Below are 20,985 nucleotides of genomic sequence, written 5' to 3' on the forward strand. Positions count from 1 at the left end.
TTTTCTCTGTGCCACATAGTTTGTGTGTTCGAGAGTCATTAGAGCACTGTTGATGATGTGGTGGCTGCAAGCCTGCCCAGTGTTAGCGTGTTTTCACTTGTCAGTGAAGTTTTCGTTTATTTTACAAGCTTGTGGTCTCGTCATCTTTATCAGTCTTTATTTCTTTTAATATGTTTGATATCAGATATTTATATCTAGAATCCTCCTCAGAGAACTAAGAGCAGTCACATTTTGGAATGGTAAAAAAGCACAGTTGAGAATAATCCAGATATGCTGTGATGCGTTTCTTTCTTGTCATTTCTTTTTCTATTTTTTTTTTCTTATTCTTTTGGACAATGTGCATTAAAGTAAATTGGTGCCTCTTAAGTAGATGAGTTGACCTTTAAAGAAACCAGCCAGCGTGACCTGTCTGTGAGTGCCTCTGCCGTGTGGGTTCTCCTGGTGAGTGTAAGAACTGCAGGGTACCATTGCTTGGAGCTTTTATTATGTGTGTGTGTGTGTGTGTGTGTGTGTGTGTGTGTGTGTGTGTGTGTGTGTGTGTGTGTGTGTGTTTGTGTGTCTGTGTGTCTGTCTGTCTGTCTGTCTGTCTGTTTCTTTCTTTAGTCTGGATAGATGTTCTTTGAGTCTTATTATTACACTCCTTTTTACATATTGAATACTCATCTCTTTGAACATTATTTGCGTGTGTGTTACATTAGGTACCTCTGTCTTTATGTTTGGGAAACCACAACTAAAATAGTTACATGCGACAGCTGCTCTTCCAGTCAGCCTTTTTAATCATCTTTTTCTTTCCTGCCACAAAGGCATAGATTGATCTTTCATAATTAATTCCCCACATATTTGTCTGACTTGGTGTAATTCAGAAAATCACATGCCATGCGTGTACTCTCATCAGCCATTTCTGACTATGATGTTGAAAAGACAGCTTGTGTCTGGACAACAATCAGTGTGTCTCGCCACTTCAGGAGACTTGTGATCAACAAGTCCTTGTCCGGTTTGATCTCTGGAAAAAGGCTTGGTTCATGTTAAGGTGTTGTTAAGCAAGGCCCTGTCTCAAGCCTTGTCTACTTTACTCATAAGTTAGAAGATACAGTTGGCGATATTCTGTATTTTTCCTTATTGTTAAGAAATCTCACGAAAAGACCCTAACCCAATATTTTGTCTTTAGTGCTCCATTTCTAAAAAAAATATGAATTTTTTCATGCATACTCTTACGCGGAGCTGCCTTGTTTTCTTTTGTTTTGCATATTCTGATTGCTGTGTGATGGTATTTATCCATTTTCATTCTTTCCCTCCTTTAAAACCAACAATGAATTGATCCTATTATAAAGTATTGCCTGTGTAGCCAAAGCCTGCTGCGTCTTATTCCTCTGTGCCATAGAGCTCCACTATTAAAAACACTTTGATGAGCCACACTGTTGCACTGGGTGACGTGTTCCTTTGTTACAACAAACATCAACACTCTAGTTTATTTTGGATCAATCCCACATTCACTGTCGTAAATACTCACTAGCAGACAAAATGTGTAGCCTATCAATCCGCGGCTGAAAATACAACAACAAATGCACTGTGTACTCTTGCTTGAGTTATGGTTGGTAAGGAGAAGAAAATATCTTTGCTGAGTCTGATACTCTAGTTGGCCTGTAGGAGGAGCTTTTTTTTTTAAGATTATTTTTTTGGGCTTTTTCACCTTTAATGGATGGGAAAGCTAGGTGAGAAAGGGGAGAGAGAAAGGGAAGACATGCAGGAAATTGTTACAGGTCGGATTCCTGGACCTCTGCGTCGAGGCATAAACCTCTATGTTTATGTGCGCCTACTCTACCCACTGAATCAACCCGGCCACGCTGTAGGAGGAGCTTTGACAATTAAAGTAAAGGAAGCCCTGACAGCATGTCAGTTGTCTTGAGAGCTCATACAGTACCTATTTCCCCCTCAAGCCTTCTCCAAACAGATCATGTAAATCCTTCATCTGCTCAGCTTTAGTGTTGCCTTGTTTTTTGTTATATGCATTTTTTTGGTTTTGAAGAAGCCAAGTAATAACTTAAACATGCATTTTCTTTTTTGTGTGATCATTTTTGACAAACAGCCAGCCATTTTTGAGTACCCGTCAAGATTCAGAGACCGAAGAAAAACTGAGATGGGGGGAGACTATTATGATTCACTGGAAGCCACTCCATGAAAGCTGTCTCTGCAGTCGACTTCAGCTACTCCAAACCATAATTCCCATAAACACAACTGAAACGTTATTGAGTGCAAAACCACTGACTCCATACAAGTTTTTAGGAACTACTATCTGGGGAGTTGGAGTTCCTTTTTCAAAGCCGTGAGGGAGATAAACAATCACTTGCTCCTTTTTTATTTTTGTGCACAATCCATTTATCGTGTGGGATCCTGAAAAACACTTTCCCATGGTAAGATGTGTACCCTACTACCCACAGTCAGTCCTAATGGATGCCTTTAGCTATCTTTCAAGGGGAGAAAACAACAGGAGAGGCTATATAGTAAAACTATAACAGATGGTGCTAATAAAGTCCTGTTGGTCCAGTTTGCCTGGTTATTGACTGTCCCTAGTCCAGGTAATGAAAGGACACTGTTGACATGTCACCCCGTTGTCTTTGTTGTGTCCTGGTGGCGAAGACACAGCGCTGTTGTTGTAGCTAATGAAACAGACCCTAAACTTGAGACTAAAAGAGACATTTACCGTTCTTGTTTGTTCTTTAACGACCCTGCAAGAAATCAGTTTGCTCTCCAAAATTCAATACAGATTGTCACTTTCCCCTCATTTATCATGCATAAGCCAAGTACGCAAATGCTGAGTGAATCTCCTTCAGTTCATGTACTGTATGTAGACACCTCTGTAGCAGTACAACATGCTCGCTTTCTTCTGAAGGCTCCCTGGGAATTGTTTTCCTGCAAAGCCGATGTTTGGCATTGCAGACATAAAAAGAAATGTCTGTGAGTTTCAAGTCTGTCTAATGATACATTTTGATAGCTTTGGCTTTGTTGAGCTGTGCTTTTTATTATCATTGCGATAAGGTTAAGCCTGAACACACATCCCACAGTGAGTTGCCTGCGGTCTCGGCAGCTCTAATGAGACAAATAAATGAATTTAGTGTTGCCACATACAGCTCCTAAATGCTTATTATCAGGATTATTGTTGAACTGTTATGAATGGGGGAGGAAAAAAATATGTGGGATTGGAAGGGGACATGATTGGCTGATGTTACATATGTCCTTGATTACCTTCCTTCTGCTTTTATTCTAATAAGTGGCATTCTTTGTACTCCCTAGGACAGCTAGACAGTCTGACACACGATGAGAATAAATATTGCATGTGGTAGACATTAAGCTGTCATCCTGGGGGAAAAAAAGAGATGGAGAAATCCGTGTGGTGTTCTTCAGCGCTACACTTTGCCTGCTCTTGTCACGATTGTCACATCTTGATGACTCCCCCCACTCTACCCCAGCCCCCTTATTTTCTCTCGCCCAGTCAACTGCTGTGAATGACAGCATGGATACCCCATATAGAGAATTATTTTGGGTGATTTTGAATGTACTCCTTTTAAGGTTACTGTTTGAATTTCAAATGTTTGCCTTTTTGTCACCCCCTTCTCACAAATACCCTTAAACAAGGCCATAGCTATGGTAATATGTTCTCAACAACCATCGTAAACTGGGAGAGATGTGTTTTTAGGGTTTTATCTATCATGTGCAAACATTTAAAGTCACAAGTCTTGTCTTTAAAAAATTTAACGGGTGTAGTTATCAAAGAAAACGTTGTTCAAAAAAGCTTGTTACCAGCACAGCCTCGAGGTTTGTTTAAGATATGATGTGAGATGATGCTCTTAATTAAAGCTGCTCCCATTGTGCCTGCGCTGGGTTCTGTTTCCTCCAGCCTGTGTGATTGCTTTGAAGGCTGAAAGAAGTTCACAATATTGGAGATTGTGTGTGTGTGTGTGTGTGTGAGAGAGAGAGAGAGAGAGATCTCCTTCCTTCTCAGAGACTGATGTGTAATGCCTTTCAATCCAGCCATGGCCATAGGGAGCAGAGAGCGTCTGCACTCTTGTTGCTCAGGAGCTCACCGCTGGGAGGATGAAAAGCTTCCCACAGAGCCCCCAACTTCCAAGCCTCAAAAGCCACCATGAGCTCATACCTCTCATATCTGTCTCCCTTCACAGAGGAAGGAAAACGGAGGGGGTTTGTATGCGCTGTGTTCCGCAGCATCCTAACCCTCTACGATGCTCGTCCCTGCAACTGGGGACCAGCAAAACAGAAGGGACCCTAGGTTTATGACTTGATGAGTCTGTGCCTGGCATATCAGCCAGCAGCTGCCAAGATTTTGAAATGGCTCAGTAACACATATGGCTGGTTGGGGCGGCCCCAGCGCCATTTGCCTTGGTCCTGTGTGGAGCTGAGGTGCCATTGCGGTAACTGGGCACATCTGACCAGTGTTCTTAAATTATCTAAACCTGCCTGCCCAGATGCCTGTCGCTGATCCCTTCATCATTCACCAGGTTGGGTGTGTCAGTGATGAAGCTGTGGTGGATGCAGGTAGTGGATTATTCTCTAGTTCTGTCAGCATTCAAATTGCATTTGAAAGGAGCACTCAAACTGGAGGTGATGGCCCACCTTTTACAGGCTTACCTGGCTAAGCACTGCTAATAAAGCCGACATGTATGAATGTATGTCAGACGCAGGCCCAGGTCATTGTCTCAGGTAGCTGCCCCTGTACTTTAGAAACTCCCATTGTTTTCCCCTCCTGAGCCTTTTAAGCAGATCAAAGCTCTGACAAAGCCCAGGGAAGCCCCAGGCATGGAGAAACACAGGAATTATTCCCCCCTTAGGATTCCCACACAAAAAGACAAATAGACTAGCCCCAGAGGGTGGCCCCCTGGGGGACATCTCCATTTAGAGCCCGCCTGTTGTGGAATCTCCAATTGTTTGTTGTTTTTTTACCCTCATTTTACATTGTGCTTTAAATTGGATGTATTGTAAATTCAACAGGCATCAAATCTTAAGCTTAGAACAAATATGGCATATTTCTCTAGATGTGAGATAAACAGATAATGCTTTATAGTGCCTTGTTTTTTATCAGTTAATATAAACAAACAAAAAATGTTTTAGATTTGCAAAAGTTTGATTAGAGAAGTATTTTTCTCCTTGAATCGAGAGCAGCAGGAAGAGCACAAACATGGCTTGTTCCTTAGCTTTGTTTGAGCCTTCAAGCTGGTGAATGATTAGCAGAAATAATGTCCCTGTCACCCTTAATCACATTAAAACGTGGTTAACATTTAATTTTTCCCACTTGATATGCAAAAATTTCCACTTGGTTTGCAGCAAAGGCCATTGGAATTCCATTATTAAAAGAATAAAAATTTCAGGCATCATTTGTTCAGAGAGGGATATCAAGACCAGAAAGTGCTGAATCTTTCTATTAGCGAGCAGTGAGAGATGGCACTCAGTGCTGGGACATAATGGGAGACTGACAAGACACACACATACACAATCTCGCTCATTGGATTTCTTTTTCTTTTTGTAGCTTAGACTTGTAAAACCCTTCTAAATGTTTTACATGAACACATTTATTATTTATATTATGGAAATTCACAAATCCACATAGAGTATTTCCAATTTTCAAAGATGAGGATGCTGCATTAAAATGTCAATTTTCAAGAGAGGAGATACTGATACTATGCCATTGTGCAGATTTAACTGTTAACAGTCCTTGATGTATAGAAATGATTCTTGTCAACACTTTGATTTTCTCTCAAATACAGATTTACATGAAGACCTTTATGATTTTGAATTTCTTGAATGCCTGAAAGATAATAAAAAATATCTGCAGCATATTTTACATAAACATTTCCCAATTTACACATTCACATACAATTTCACACAAATAATTGGAAAGGACATAAATACAAATTGCAAAGTGGCATCGGTAGGCAACGGTGAAGTTGACAGAATCGGTTTTGGGAGCCATGTTGACGGAGCATCAAAGCTCTTAATTGACAGTGCTTTGTTTCTGGAATTGAGGGAAGGGGGAGTTTCATGTTCTTGTGGCAAGGTGTTTGTCTGGTCCTGTGTCACTCAGTGGAAGGACCCAGAGACCCCCATGCTCATTTGCAGCTCACGTTCTCTGTCTCGCCTTCGCATTATAAAAATCACCCCTCAGCCTTCTACCAAGAGCCTTTTTGTTACTTGGCTGGCTTGGCTCAGCTCTGTCAAGTCTTCACCAATTACAGTTTCAGGTACAATGGTCTATTCAAAGGATCACAGCCCTTGACTGGTGTGGAGAGAGTGATTTGTGAATCATTATTCAGCCGCCTGTAGAGTACGCAATACCTGAGGAATGCAAATAACGTGCCACCAAATAGACAGCCGTGCTGCTAAAAGTGACAAACTACAGCTGTTATTATCTCAGATTGGATTTTTTCCCCTATTGGAGCGCCCGCCATCTCCTTTTTCAGCTTTTTTGGCTTTGACTAAAGGTGTTTTTTTGTCTTTTATTGGTGAGACTACCTTATTGCGGTGGCAGTCAAACGTCAGCTCCACATGGAAATATTAGGTTACTGCTCTTAATAGATGTGCATCTGAACAGACAAAGTAGCATATGAGGCATTTCAAATTTACCCTGTAGTGTTATTCTAGCTTGTTGGGAAAACATCCAAACAAAGCAAAAACTGGGCTCTCTCTCTGTCATATATTGTATATTGATAATCATTGGAGCAGTGATATGGTGCTGTAGGTGATAAAGCAGTGACATTGTTATTGGAATAGATGTGGTATTGAGGTGGTCGGTCCCTCCCAGTCTTTGATTCTTATGGGCTTTAAACAGGAAACTAGCATTACAGATAATGACAGGGACCCCTTAGAATCAATCCAGCCTAGGAGCTCTGTCAGGGCCGCCGTGTGAAAATGGATTTGTGTGATGCTGTTTTTTGAGACCTGTCCAATCCCAGCCTTAGAGCTTGTGGTTCTAATCTCATAATTGCCCTAACCCCCTTGTATTGTCCTGACTGAGAGTTACCATTAAGTGTGAGGATATCTTTGTCCTGCAATGTCAGGTGTCCTGCTGCACTGGAAGACAATAAGAAAGAAAACACTCAGGTGGTAAAGAGAATGACAAAGGCATTTATGAGTAAGGAGACACTTAGCGGTTAGTTTTTTCTTCTCCTTCATGGCATTATGGTACATGTTTAGCTGGGGTGACTAAACTCTATTTGTCTGTTATAGTAAATATTAAGAAAAAGCTTTGCATGTGTTATGAACTGGATGGAAAGTTACTAGTACATGTACTCAATTACAGTACTTAAGTACAATTCTGAAGTACTAGAATTTCCATTTTGTTCTACTTGATATTACTCCATAGGTTTCAGAGGGAAATGTTGTACTTTTTACTCCAATACATTTATTTTACAGCTACAGTTACTTTGCAGATTATTTTTCATACAAAAGATATGCTCAGCTTCTAAAACATGAGGCATGGTCCTTTTACAATTAATTAAGTATTGTCTTCATATGTATTGTAATTAAGTCCTTTTAATCTTTTTCATCTTGTTTCATTTTTCACATTTCCAATCCATTTCTTTTCTGCATACAAAATCATCTTTGTGAATCTATGCCCTTATCGTATAAGCACGTGCCAAGTCAAAAAGTTTAGTTGAAAACTTTTATGGAAACAAAGTAAAAATCCTTATAAGAAATGACACCTTTGGGGCACCTGGTTAGCTCACCTAGTGGAGCGGGCGCCCATATGTGGAGGTTTGCTCCTTGATGCGGCAGCCGCGGGTTCGGCTCCGACCTGCGGCACTTTGCTGCATGTCATTCCCCCTCTCTCTCCCCTTTCAAGTCTAAGCTGTTCTATACAAATAAGGGCCTAAAATATCCACACACAAAAAATGTTTAAAAAGAAAAAGAAATGACACCTTTGGACTGCAGTCTCCTGCAAACACTCGTTTGTTCAGCTGCTCTCATGAATATGCATATACCAGCAGATAACAAATACTTTCATGTTAATCAAGTCCTCCAACTGGTTTTGTGGCTGCTGATTTTTACCAGGTTGGTGAAAATCAAGGAGTGGGTGGACAGTCATGACCCCGGAGCCATGGTCATCCCCTTCAGCAGCGCCCTGGAGAGCCAGCTACAGGACAAGAGTGAAGAGGAGAGGCAGCAGCACTGCACAGAGCACAAGACACAGAGGTTAATTAGCATTCAGTCTCCCCACACTTTATTATCAGCTGTGTCCTCCATGCACTCCTTTAATTGCATGTGCTGATAGAATAATAAATGGCAGAGTAATTACCATTATAAAGCAAAGGATTCCTCTTCTTACTGAACAACTCAGTCAAAGGGTTTTCCTCTAAATTAAGTTTTTAACTGTCATCTGTCATCTGTAGGTATAATTATAACTTGGGCATTTTGGGTGTATTGTTCTCGTGTGAAAACCTCTATGGAGAGAAAAATTGTGACAGCAGATGTTTTTTTTCTCTTGGTGCAGAACGAGGCATCGGGTTGAATTCTTAAAATTTCTAAATGAGTCTACAAGCTTTCAAATTAATCAAAGAAATCATTGGAGAGTTGAATGTCTTATGTGAAACAAAGTGACCCATCTTATTCACTTAATGAGCATATATTGAAATGAATGGGGCCTTGCCACTGAAGTGAACTTTGTCTTGGCATCAGTGGCAATAAATAATACTTAAACAGTTCAGACCCCTCGATTTAAACTGAAATTTCTTTTCACCAGCGCCCTGAGCAAGATCATCAAGGCAGGCTATGCAGCCCTGCTGCTGGAGTACTTTTTCACTGCTGGACCAGATGAGGTCCGTGCATGGACTATTCGGGTAAGAGCCTGCTGCCTGCTGTACACACAAACACACACACAAACACACACACACACACACACACACACACACACACACACACACACACACACACACACACACACACACACACACAAATGAACGAATACACACAGTGTCCCACGTTCCACCCTGCTGGCACCTTCACTGATATCACACACTTTCAACTTTGTCATGGTTGTGCTTTAGCTAGTCATTACAGGCCAAGGATAACTTCAATTACTGGTGAGCTGCTGAACAGTGAAAGTGGGGGCTACATTGATTGAGGAGGGCAACAATTGATTTTGCCCATTACGTCCATGAGAATGTTTCCATCCTGTGCAGATCTGCCTGCCCTCCTCCTGCCGCTGGAGATAAGGAGCCTGTGCATTGTGCCTGCCTAATCTGTGTGACGGAGGTTGTCTGTGCCAAAATTGATGTCGCTTTTCATTCGACTGTTTGTGGGCCTTGCAGGGGGCTCCTCCTCCCTGTGTGTTTCAGTTTACTGAGCCCGGCCGGCCAAGAGCTTTGTGCAACGGGATCACAGGATTTACATCAATACAGATGTTGGCTTTGCATGCTGGTACTGTGTAAAGAAATATTGTTTTCTTCTTGAGAAAATAGAGGGATAGAGGGCAGATATAATATGGTATTTCACTGGTCCAGAGTTACATATTAGGTTCATGTAGGCATTAAAAAACAGTGCGGTATCACTTTTTGAGAAACCTTTTGAAAACTAAAGATTTGTGTTGTATCCTACCTACCTACGTATCGTACGTAATCATCCATTTGAAATCAAACTTTTCACTTTTTACTTTCAATCCCATAATCATAACTTGGACGACCATTTTCAAAAAAACATTGCAATTTTCCACAATGACATCTATTCAAAGAACTTGTTGCCAAGCAGATCATTAAGGCTTTGTTCCCTGACTGTGAGCTACTTCAGCTTTCACATTTGAATAGCAAATAATCAGGAAATTCTCCAGGTTGTGTCTGTTCAATATCTTTGTTGAATAGGCTGCTACAAACGTTGATTTAGAAGCAGCAATGAGAGAAAAGCAGTGGGTTATCAATGCAGATACTGCTTTTAAATTCTCTAAAATGTCTAAAATTGCCTTTTAACTTACAGGGCACAAGAAGCTGTTTTTGTGTTGGGCATCATATATCTTCGACAGAACACAACCGTTTTTACAAGATGTTTAAAAAGCCAATAGATCTTTTTAAGCCCTCTACCTATTGTCTTGTTATTCTCTTCAAAAGTAAAGAACTTTTAAGAACAAGTATCCGGTTGAAAAATATCTATAGATAATGATACATGAATTTTAGTGGTGGATGGATGAACATCATTACAACTTATTTTATTATTAACTAGATAATCACCACCAAATCAAACATTTTACTGTAGACAATTTCATTTCATTTTCCTGAAGTGCAAAATAGATTGATGTATAAAGGAACCCCACCTCTGAGGTAAACACAGTGGGACAACACTAGCTGGAATATGAACTCTAAGTCTGAACACCAACTATAGATCCAGGGATTTGACACAAAAACAAAGCACAAGGCAAACATGTTTTTGTTTCACTATAAATCCCTTTTGACATGTGTTAAACTTAATTTCCAGCTATTATATCATAGGACATTTCCAGTCTTTTGGTGTTGGAAGGTCAAAATATGAATAACTGATCCAAATTACCAAACTGTGTTTATGTTTCAGGTTTAGAGTCAATATGTAGTGACAATACAGGAATTCATCACATCATCTGATATTTTGGTGTTATGTTGCAAAACGTAACAAAATATAGACTCAGTAAGTCATACTGTTTTCTTTTTAAAGATTATTTCAGGGTGTTGTTTTTATTACTTTGTTTACAAAGAAGAGAAACAGGAAGTTAAGAAAGCGAGAGAAACAAACCCCTTCTGGTCAGATTTGAACACAGGACATCACAATTATTCAGTATTAGCCTCAGATCTCATGCCAACAGGACACCCCATGCTGAAAAATATTCATATTTTGATCAGAAATGCAAATTTTATTTCTGTGCAGCAAATTGTCCGTATTCTTTTGCCACTGACTAATTATTTTAGTGCTGTACTTCAAATGAATATGAAACTTCTATGTAAGAAACAGCCCCCTTCAAATAGACTAATTTGATTATTTTTTGAATTTTATGAATATTAAATGTAATGTTGCAAATTTTATGAAACATGTCTACGCAAGTTTGTTAACAGAAACAATTTGGTAAATATTTTTATGATGGCTTCTCAGACTGTACAGGCCAGAGGGGAAGGTGAGCTCACTTCCTTTTTCTTTTCTTTTTTTACACAGGACACATTACATTTTAGTCAGGTGACATCACCGGGTTTATGCACACACTCGTCTCAGCATGACTGATGTCCTCGCTATTTACAAAAAAAGTCGTGAAACACTTCAAAGGCATCCTCAAAAACACGCTTGTCCTCGTCGACATAACTGATTACAGCCAGCCTTGATTGTGTTTGAGGGGCATTTAGTCAGGTAAGCATCAGTGAGTAACTATATTAAGCCAATACATCTTGCATTGTAAAAACTACACTCAGTAATGTCGTGTTCCTAAGTCCTTTAACATGCTTTATTAGGCAGCCTCGAGGTGACCATTATCTATCAGCCTGCTCTGCATTGCTCTTAACTAGGACAATGTGGATCTCTTGTAATGCTCCGTATGAAAAAAAAAAATCCCTCCCTTAATCTATTTTTCTCCAGATAGACAAACCTTGATGCTGATTAATGGTAGTTAAACTCACAAGCACTCCGTCAATGAGATTGCAAAGAGATGGTAATGTATTAGAGTCATTAAATACGCATCATTCTTTTGGCATGAAATATGTTGACCCCAACCTGATTATATACATAATTAAAACTGCTCAACAGTTCCTGAGCACAGAGCTGCAGAGCAGAGAGAGAGAGAGAGAGAGAGAGAGAGAGAGAGAGAGAGAGAGAGAGAGAGAGAGAGAGAGAGAGCAGGTCGACAGGCAGGAGTCATAATGATACACAGCAGCCACGTCACTTATTTGGGTCATTTGTCATTTCCGCCCTGCATTATTTCAGTGCATATAAATTGCACATTTTATCAGTCACCATTTGTGTGTCTTATAGAGTTTTAAAGAGTATTCAAGGTACAAAGAATTTATAAAGCTATTAAATTGTTATTTTGTGTTTTGCGAATTGGCATCTGAAATAGCTTTAGGGACACCTCTAAATTAATGTTTTGGAGATAAAATCATCATTCAGTGTCAATTTTACATTATTAAAGGTTTGAAATTAATTTCAATGACCAAACTCTGCTGTGCCAAAATAGTAAGGCCTAATGCAGTGAGGCCTATACCACCCTGGCCTCTCACTGCAACACTGGGTCTTCTTGCTGTCATGACCAGAGAGCCGAGCAGCGACCCACAATGAGGCAAGATTGCTTGGACAGAAATCAATACCACCACGGAATGGGAATCAGAAGGCATTGATAGCAGTGCTGGGTCCTTATCGGTGTCCAGACTGCCCTAGCAGGGCACAGCCGAGTGGAAAGCTGTCCAGAAATCAGGACTGAGGCAAGAATACCCCAACTGAAAACACCTCTGAGTGATGCTCACAACGCTATCACCCTATCAAACACCATGTCGCTCGCATGCTGTAATCCATCTTCTCCAAACAATTCATTTGTCCTCTCTTTTCCTTCCTCATGACAGAAAGGAACTAAGGCTCCACAGGCTGCGGGGAAGATCCACACCGACTTTGAGAAGGGCTTCATTATGGCGGAAGTAATGAAATTCCAGGATTTTAAAGAGGAAGGCAGTGAGAACGCTGTCAAGGTGAGCAGTCAGGGTGCCAGAGGAGATGAGGGGAAGTCTCCTGTGATCAGTGGAGCTGACAGTCACCACACAGCTCCTACTGAAAACTGCTCTTCACCTTTACTCAGGGGAAGAAATTACTGCACACACTCCAGCACCACTCCTGACAAGCCAACTGATTCTGGCTCTAAACACTGCCATTCTGCTCCAGCTGTGCATATCTTTATCACAATGTGTCTTAACTGGCTGATGGCAGATCTTGCTCGTGGCTCAGCACAGTTGCTCAGAGGTAGCACTTCGTCACCTCACCAGGCATTTATCATATCTATAGAGTGCGCTGTTAGCTTAGAGCTCTCTGTTGCCAAATCCCCAATCCACTGTAGGCATCTGACAGTGATATAAAGCGGCAAGTTAAATAAAGTGTGAAATTCCTCAAATAAGGCCTGTTTCATGGATGGGTAGCGTAGAAATGTAACATGCATATCTTATTTTCACGATGGCCACTGTTTGTTTTTCCCCTTTTAACTGTAGTGTGGGTTGTTGTCGAATGTAATAACTGATTTCATGGTGAATTTGTAAAGACAATAACTGGGCGCCAACTACAGCAAGTACTTTGCAAAATGCTTCTCCTTTCTACTACAAATGTTTTTAGGTTTGGCATTCATTTTGTTTCTTTTCGGCAAACTGTAATTTAGCAATTGAAGGTACAGAGTTAATAATCCGTTAATCAACGCTGTAGGATGCCTTTTATATCAAAGATGCTTATTTTTATACTTTAATTTCTGTACAGACAACAAATTGAATCCTCAGTTAATTAAATGAAAGCAGAAGTGACTTAAACCTCACATATGTGTGACATTTGTGTGACAGCAGCAGTAAGCCATGATGTTACAGTCCCACTATTGCATCATCAACTCCATGTGCCCATTTACAGACTCAACTAATGTAATTATGGTGACACACAGGACGTGCAGGGACCATTGTGGAAAGGAAGCACTATGAAAACATTTAAATCTCTTTATTATTCAAGCCTTTTTAATAAGTATTTAGAATTTAATGCAGCAGCAGTGTATTGTCCACACCCATCGTAAGCTGCAAACAGAGGGTGAAACGTGTGGGTCTCTGGGGAGTTCCACCATTGTTATCCGAGTTTGAGATCTGAGTGTCAGGTCCTTACTGCATGCTCTCTTACTAATCCCTTTTTGGGCCTCATAAGAACATGGAGCGTTTCTGACTGTGACATTAAAGTCTGTCCTATTTAATGCCAGTTGTGGGAATAGGTTGTCTGAATAGGGCCAGTGTACGGGGATATCACATTATTAGTAATCATATCTGCTTAAGCCAAGCTTGCTGCTCCAGATGGCTGCTTTCAAGTGCAAATGAACCAGTTAGACGTGTCTGGTTTAATACATACTCAGGAATCACAAATAGCCATTGATTTTTTTTTTCCTGTCTCCCTCTCCATCCAGTGTTTCTGGTGGTATTGAGCTTGGATTAAATGGTCTCCTGAGCCTTTAAAGGGACATTGATTTATCTAATTAATTGTGCGCTGTGCAGAACCAGAATGCATAAACCTGTCCGTATTAGCACTTCAAGTCAATTATTTTTGAGTTTGCTGGGAAGGAGAACAAACACTTACTGTATACAAAAGAAATGTTAGAACTTATTTTGTTTCCTTGAGAAGTTTGATAGGGCTGTAATCAAAGACTTATTAACATTTTGTGCGTGTGCACATGAAACTGAAATGGGCAGAAGAGAGGATTATTTACTTAGTGGGAATCAGGCACCCCTTGAACAAAACATGGGTGTGTGTGTGTGTGTGTGTGTGTGTGTGTGTGTGTGTGTGTGTGTGTGTGTGTGTGTGAGCAAAAGAGAGAGAGAGAGCGAAAGGGCGAGAATATGACATTTGCAATTGGAGTAAAGTTATTGTAGGTGATAAAATAGATTGGATACTAATCCTGAACTATTATTTCCAATTATTATTATTCACAATGTGCTCTATTGTTAATTTGTTTTTTCTTTGTTATGTTACAGGCGGCAGGGAAATACAGACAACAGGGGAGAAACTACGTTGTTGAAGATGGAGACATCATTTTTTTCAAGTTCAACGCACCAAATGCACCAAAGAAAAAGTGACACAAGAACAATCTGTTTGTTTACATAACTGACTTGTGCTTGTTACCCCCTTTTTTTCTCTTTGGCCTGATACCCACTGCCACACTCACTTTCTGTAGGATCAAATGCCCCCTCTGATCCAAAGCACAGGTTCAGTAAACTCTGACAGCTTTGCTATTTAAGATCAGGATCGGCCCCCACTTCAAATTGTAGCAGCATTTGAAGGAGCATATTACTCTCCAGATACCTCATTAATCTCCATCACGGGTGCCAGCACTGACACAGCTGACAGCGGGGACAATGCCACCTGCTCTTCTCCCCCTTCTGCAGATAATGCATGTTTTACAGTAGCCCAGATGTCTACACTCAATAAAACATTTGACAAAACCAGTCTGTGTGTGTTTTGGGATGTCTGTATTGAGTGGGAAGCTGCATGGGGATGGTGATAGCGGTCCTGCTGACCACTGATTAGAGAATTAAAAGACACAGCTGACATTGACTGTAGCAGAGAGGGGACAATTATAATTAAATCTGTTAAGTGATGCTGAATTTAGAAGGGCACATGCAGGTGTTTCGGCCAAAAGAACTGGTCAGTTTAAATGATTATTTGTAAAGTGATTGAGGTAACCTTTCATTTTCAATTTCCATTTCATTTATGATTGATGAATACGTGTGTCCTCTCTTTAACTGTCCATGCAGTACTCCACTACAATCCTCAAATATTGACAAAAATAGCATCCTTGTTATGTTTACAATTTTCTTCCTGTCCCTGAACAATGAAGGCAAATACACACCTACGAATAAATAAAAGAAATATTCAGTCAAACCAAATTTTCCACAAAAAGTCCACATTTTATAATATTCTGTATAGTATGAAAATAAAAGGTGACACAATCCACAACCAGAAAACGATTCCTGTTGTGTGAAGCAGTGTTTTTCTCACCCCTATACTTTGTGTGTAAGTGTTTGTGAAGCGTTTATGCTGATGGAATTGTATGGCTGCAGCCGCAGTGCTCCAAAGTAAGATTGTATTCTCTGTGGGAGTCCGAACAAAGAGCTGTAGATCAGCAGTGCTTTGGTGAATATCGTGTAACCATTAAGACTGCAGAGAACAAAATGGCCTTTTGATGGGAACAAAAAGATTGAATAAAAATGGTCATTTCACAGAGATAGTATTGCATATCCAAGTTTTAGAAAGGAACCTTGTCTCTGCTAGCACTACAAAGAACAGTGTTTGTCATGGAAATAAGGTGGATTATAGTCTTTAAGGTTTGAGATCAGTGGCAAAATATAGGATAGGGTTTATTGTGGTTAGATGGAAAGAAAGACGGATGACAACGTGTATGAAATAAGCGTACTTTGCTTGGTAGCTTTAGCATTAACCACTGATTTTAATCAATTAAAGATATTTCATGCGGCAGACCAAGGAAGTCGCTGCTACTAACATATACGGTCTTCAATACAACAACAGGCTGTTTTTGGCTCACTGTTTTCTAAGTGAAACCATACAGATCCTCTGGAGAGCACAGTAAGGGCTTGAGACAAAACTGTTTTTGCATTCCTCTCGGGGTGGTGGTGGTGGTGTTGGCCAACCTAAACCCCACATAGAAGATTATTCATCTTCTGTAGTTTTGAGGCCCAGAGATTGATGAGTTGTTCCCAGTGGTCTGGGTCGTGGAATATTTTGTTTTTCATAAAGTGACAATAAATCTTCTCAGAGCAAGTAATAAAGCTATTTCGAATCATGCAGATATTGTATAGGAACAAACACCATAACAAAGTCTCTTGTTCTATACGTCCTCAACTATTTCGAGGTTGGATACTAAGAATTTTGCTGTCACAGGAGAGGCAAGAATTAATGAATTATAAAGTCATTCGGTTCCTTTCCTTTCTGTCATGAGACCATGGAACACATTTCAAAGTATTCACGCAAACATAAGCACCAGTTAATGTATATGCAAGTATTCATAAACATTATCAGGTGACGTAGTTGGATTGTTAAAGCAGTCTAACTGGTCTAACCTCTAAGTAATAAAAACAAGTCCAGAAATGTGACAGATTCTCTATTGGTACAAATGTTCTGTCAGCACCATCAATCAAGCGGTGCCACTCTGCCCCGAGGCAAACCACAGTGGCATCAAACCAAGAAGGGCACAGAGTGGAAAGCTCGCTTTCAAATACACACACCCAGGAAAACCGACCACGGCCTGCTGTTGTAAATCACGTGCATACCAAAGACCTTTGAAGAATTTAAAAAAGGAATGTATGAGTTATAACAAATAAACATATAAATAACAACACCATTTTTCAGAGCAGTTACAATGCACAAGGGATTGTGTTGGGAAATTCAATGGTTATTGTAAAGGCATTGTATCATATCATTACAGAGAGGAGCTTATCTCTATTTTGGATGACAATAAAAGTGTTGCCATGTTGTAATTATTACTATTGTAGGACTCCTCAGTCTGACACATGCACTATATACTAACAGCCATGAAATCAATATAGAATCAGAATTTGACTAAAATAACACTTCATGTTCATTTCTGAGAGTTTATGCAACAATTTCCTCTCATCTGTGTTGCACTGAAACAAGTTTTTTTGAATGATAAAACATTGCCAGTATAATGTTAAGAGAAAAGAACGCCATTAACAGCTTAGTTTTTTGCGCATGCATCTGCAGTTCTCATTGCATGTGTCTGAACTACTTTAAATGGTTACCTGTGGTATTATAGCATTTTTGGAACAAGTTTAGTCTTTTAAGTTTGCACATAAAATGCAGCAAAATACTATTTAAGCATTAAAACTATATTTTCTAAATGTTTCTTTACTCATGACCATAGACTGTATATTAACAGTCTATGCTCATGCCATAACAGTCACACAATTAAACCAGCCATGTGATGGTCAAAAACAACATTAATGCAATAACCCTGTAATACATACTGTAACTGTATGTTAACTTTTCATTGTTAGTCTAAGCGGGCTGTTCAATTATAGGTTTATTACTGAGGTCAAAGTTAAAGGTGTTGCACTGCACTATAGAGGAGGCAGAAAATTACATGCACCTCTGAATATAATGCTGTCCAGTACAACAACACCACCTCAATGTTAAAACATATAATTTAACCCCACAAAACAACATTATAAAAGTGGACTTAAAGGTGATCTAAGCGATGTTGGGTGACGGCACTTCTTGTTGACGTTCAAAGTATTACGTCCCCTCCCCCTCCCTTCCATGCTTCCGCGCAATAACCCCCCCAACCCCCACCCCCTAATCCTTCTTGTCGGTTGTTGGCTGGAACGCTGGAAGACTGTTTGTTATGTTTGGTGGTGCAGGTTGGCACAGTTTATTTTTGTAGGCGTTTGTGGAGCCTGGACTGTCTACGGAGACCGCATTTTTTTACAGTGTGTCCAGGGGACAGGCAGCTTGCGGATAGTGAGGCGATGTTTGCTGTATGTGACAAAAAATGCTGTAGCCTAAAAAATGTGTGACATTGCTTAGAGCACCTTTAATGGCAGAACAGTTGTATTGGATTGTATTTGATTGTACAGGTGTACCTAATAAACTTCTCAACAAACATTATCTCATCTGTACATAGAAAAGTGTATTATATACCATATTTATTCAGAGTCCTTTGCACTGCCATGCTTGTAATACACACTTCAACCAGACCTCAAACCCTGTTTACAATAATGATTCTGTATAGTATATACAGTAAAGTGTATGTTTGTTGTCTAATAGTTGTTTATGTATATACACATATGTATTTTCATACTTCTTACCACATGAAATATTTTTCTGCTTATGTTTTTTGATTCTGATACTAAATGATGATATGCATAAACACATCCATATTTTACATCCTTATGTTAAAAACATGTTGAACTTCCACAGTAATAATTATTATGAAAACCTATCATGCACCTCTTACTGTATGTTTAACAAGTACATTCTCAGTTACTCAAACAAAGAACAGTATGATTGTTTCTTTCTCAGGTGCTTCAGAGTTAAAGTCTATAACACACATTTGATATTCCATCCACATTTCTCCGTGCTGCACCAGTTTCAATTCTCTCTCAGGTCCCATTTACACTGTCCCATGAGGTGCTTCCAGCAGGGCAGTTTCTCTCTGTGGGGTCACTCTCTCTTTGACTGGCCATCATGAAAACAACTGTCAATATGTTAATATGAAACACTCAAAGCCATTGTGGACTCACTCTGTTACTCCTCTTATCCTTCACATTTCTGCTCTGAAGAATGTCCACTCCTAGAAGTTAAAGATAAGAGGCTCTTGCATTGAAAAATAAAGTCTTGATTAATATTTCTAATCAAATTATTCTGTGAAGATTTTTTTTTTTTTAAATGAATGCAATCTAATTTGTATCATATTTCCCCAAACAATACTGAAAGAAATCTGAAAGCTAGAGGGTCTGTGCAGTGAGAAGGTCAATGATGCCCCTATTTACAGTTATATCTATCACACTGAATCCTTATAGATGTGCTGAAACACCTACTGGGTAATTGCTCCACAGACTTCACAGATTCCTCTCATGAGGTGTATACAAGGTCTGTCAATACAATCGTATTTCCTTTGTTTGCAGCTCGAGCTGGAGACAACACTCACAGGACTGAAGACAAACACCATGACAGTTATGTATCTCGTGTAGGCCACTGTGTCCACCAGGGACACAGGGACACAGGCATTTGAGCTGCTTTTAGGATATTTGACTTTTCCCTTTAACTTGGAGGTCTTTGTAGAAATTGTTGATACGTTTCCAAGGACTCCTGAAGTAAGACAGACACAGCTGCAAGGTTTTTCTAAAGCTGTTTCCATTGGCCTGTTTACCTGACACTTGGATTGACAGCAGAGTGATTGGAAATATCCACCATTCACTGCCGTGAGCTTCTGAGTGCACGGAAAGTGCTTTTGTAGTCTGGCTGTAATGGGCCAAGTTTGAATTGAAGGTTGAGAGAAATAGCCTCACTGCGGTCGCGCACTGTGAGGAACTGACACACCACAAATAATACTCAGAAGTGGGGTCCTGATAGCATCACAGGCACAGAGCAGGTACAATAGCCTGCAGGCTCTTATTTCAATGCACTTTCACAATGTTGTACTGTGCACAATCAGATGGAGGGGAATAAATCTGGTCAAATACAAACTCAGATTGTGTCTCGATTGTGTCACTTTTTGTCCTAAGTAATCAACACATATCTTAAAACTCAATTGCTGGTCACTTTCTTATTCACAGATAAGAAAAGGCCACTATTAGTTTGTAGAAACGCACGAGAGCAAACCTGCCATGATAAATGGCATCATTTAGATTAATTAAAGATTCAAAATCAGTGTCTTAAATATAGTAAATCTGTGTCGTTAACTTAAAAATAGGGATACACTGATCTAATCTGCCATGACGACCAATCATCATTAAATTAAACAGTGTTTCCGCCATCAGTTACATTTATTCAGTTTTTAAAGCCACAGCAGCCCAATGCCATTTGTGACACTACATATTGTCAAAAAAATAAATAAATAAATAAAAAGTAAAATATATGTATATATAAATAATAATTAAAAAAATGCCTACAATAACCACATTGCAGTGAGGTATACAGGTTTTTAAATTTGGGAAAAAGAGCACTAGTATTTCATCAGAATCATTATAGAGAGAGAACTGGATTGGTGCATTAGACTACCTTCTTTTGTATTTTCATGTTAAATTACAAGACCTGATAAAAGGAGTCATAAAACATACTTCAATCCATCATAACCTTTTTGAGACCATCTGAAACTGTGTGCAACAGGTTATAGATCAATGTCACAATACATTTAAGTGTATTTTAAATGGGCTCAGGTTCGATGTTTACTGATTAGCTATGCCAGAGTGGTATATCCTGGCAGAAGTCTACGTGACAGCTGGCAGGCCATTTAGTGGACTGTCGATTGCTCTTGGACTTTAGGTATAGGATGAGTTAAATGCAGAAGAAGAATTCAATGTATTTGAAAAATAAAGTGATTGCACTTCTCTGTCTATATGATATGTCCTCTGATTGCTATTACATGCTTTGCAAGAAGTTGTCTCACTGAGCAGGTTTGATTCACTGATAACAACAATGTAACTGAAAGTATACAATGTAACTACAATCCTTACTACCAATACTGTAAAACTGAACATGCATAATAAACAGGAAAAGAAT

At 39.6% G+C, this 20,985-nt stretch overlaps 1 protein-coding gene across 2 annotated transcripts in view; it reads left to right on the forward strand.

Annotated features, from left to right (window-relative positions):
• LOC114564586 (obg-like ATPase 1) overlaps positions 1-15,173 on the forward strand; it is a 50,016-nt gene extending 34,843 nt beyond the window's left edge. For both annotated transcript variants that reach the window (XM_028592012.1, XM_028592013.1), the window contains 4 exons: positions 8,062-8,202; positions 8,750-8,846; positions 12,567-12,689; positions 14,703-15,173. In XM_028592012.1, coding sequence (XP_028447813.1) covers positions 8,062-8,202; positions 8,750-8,846; positions 12,567-12,689; positions 14,703-14,804 — 463 coding nt within the window. In that variant the 3' untranslated portion in view covers positions 14,805-15,173. The remainder of the gene's footprint in view (positions 1-8,061; positions 8,203-8,749; positions 8,847-12,566; positions 12,690-14,702) is intronic.
• The last annotated feature ends 5,812 nt before the right edge of the window (positions 15,174-20,985 follow it).

This window comes from Perca flavescens, chromosome 11 (genome assembly GCF_004354835.1).
Source record: "Perca flavescens isolate YP-PL-M2 chromosome 11, PFLA_1.0, whole genome shotgun sequence".
NCBI lineage: Eukaryota > Metazoa > Chordata > Actinopteri > Perciformes > Percidae > Perca > Perca flavescens.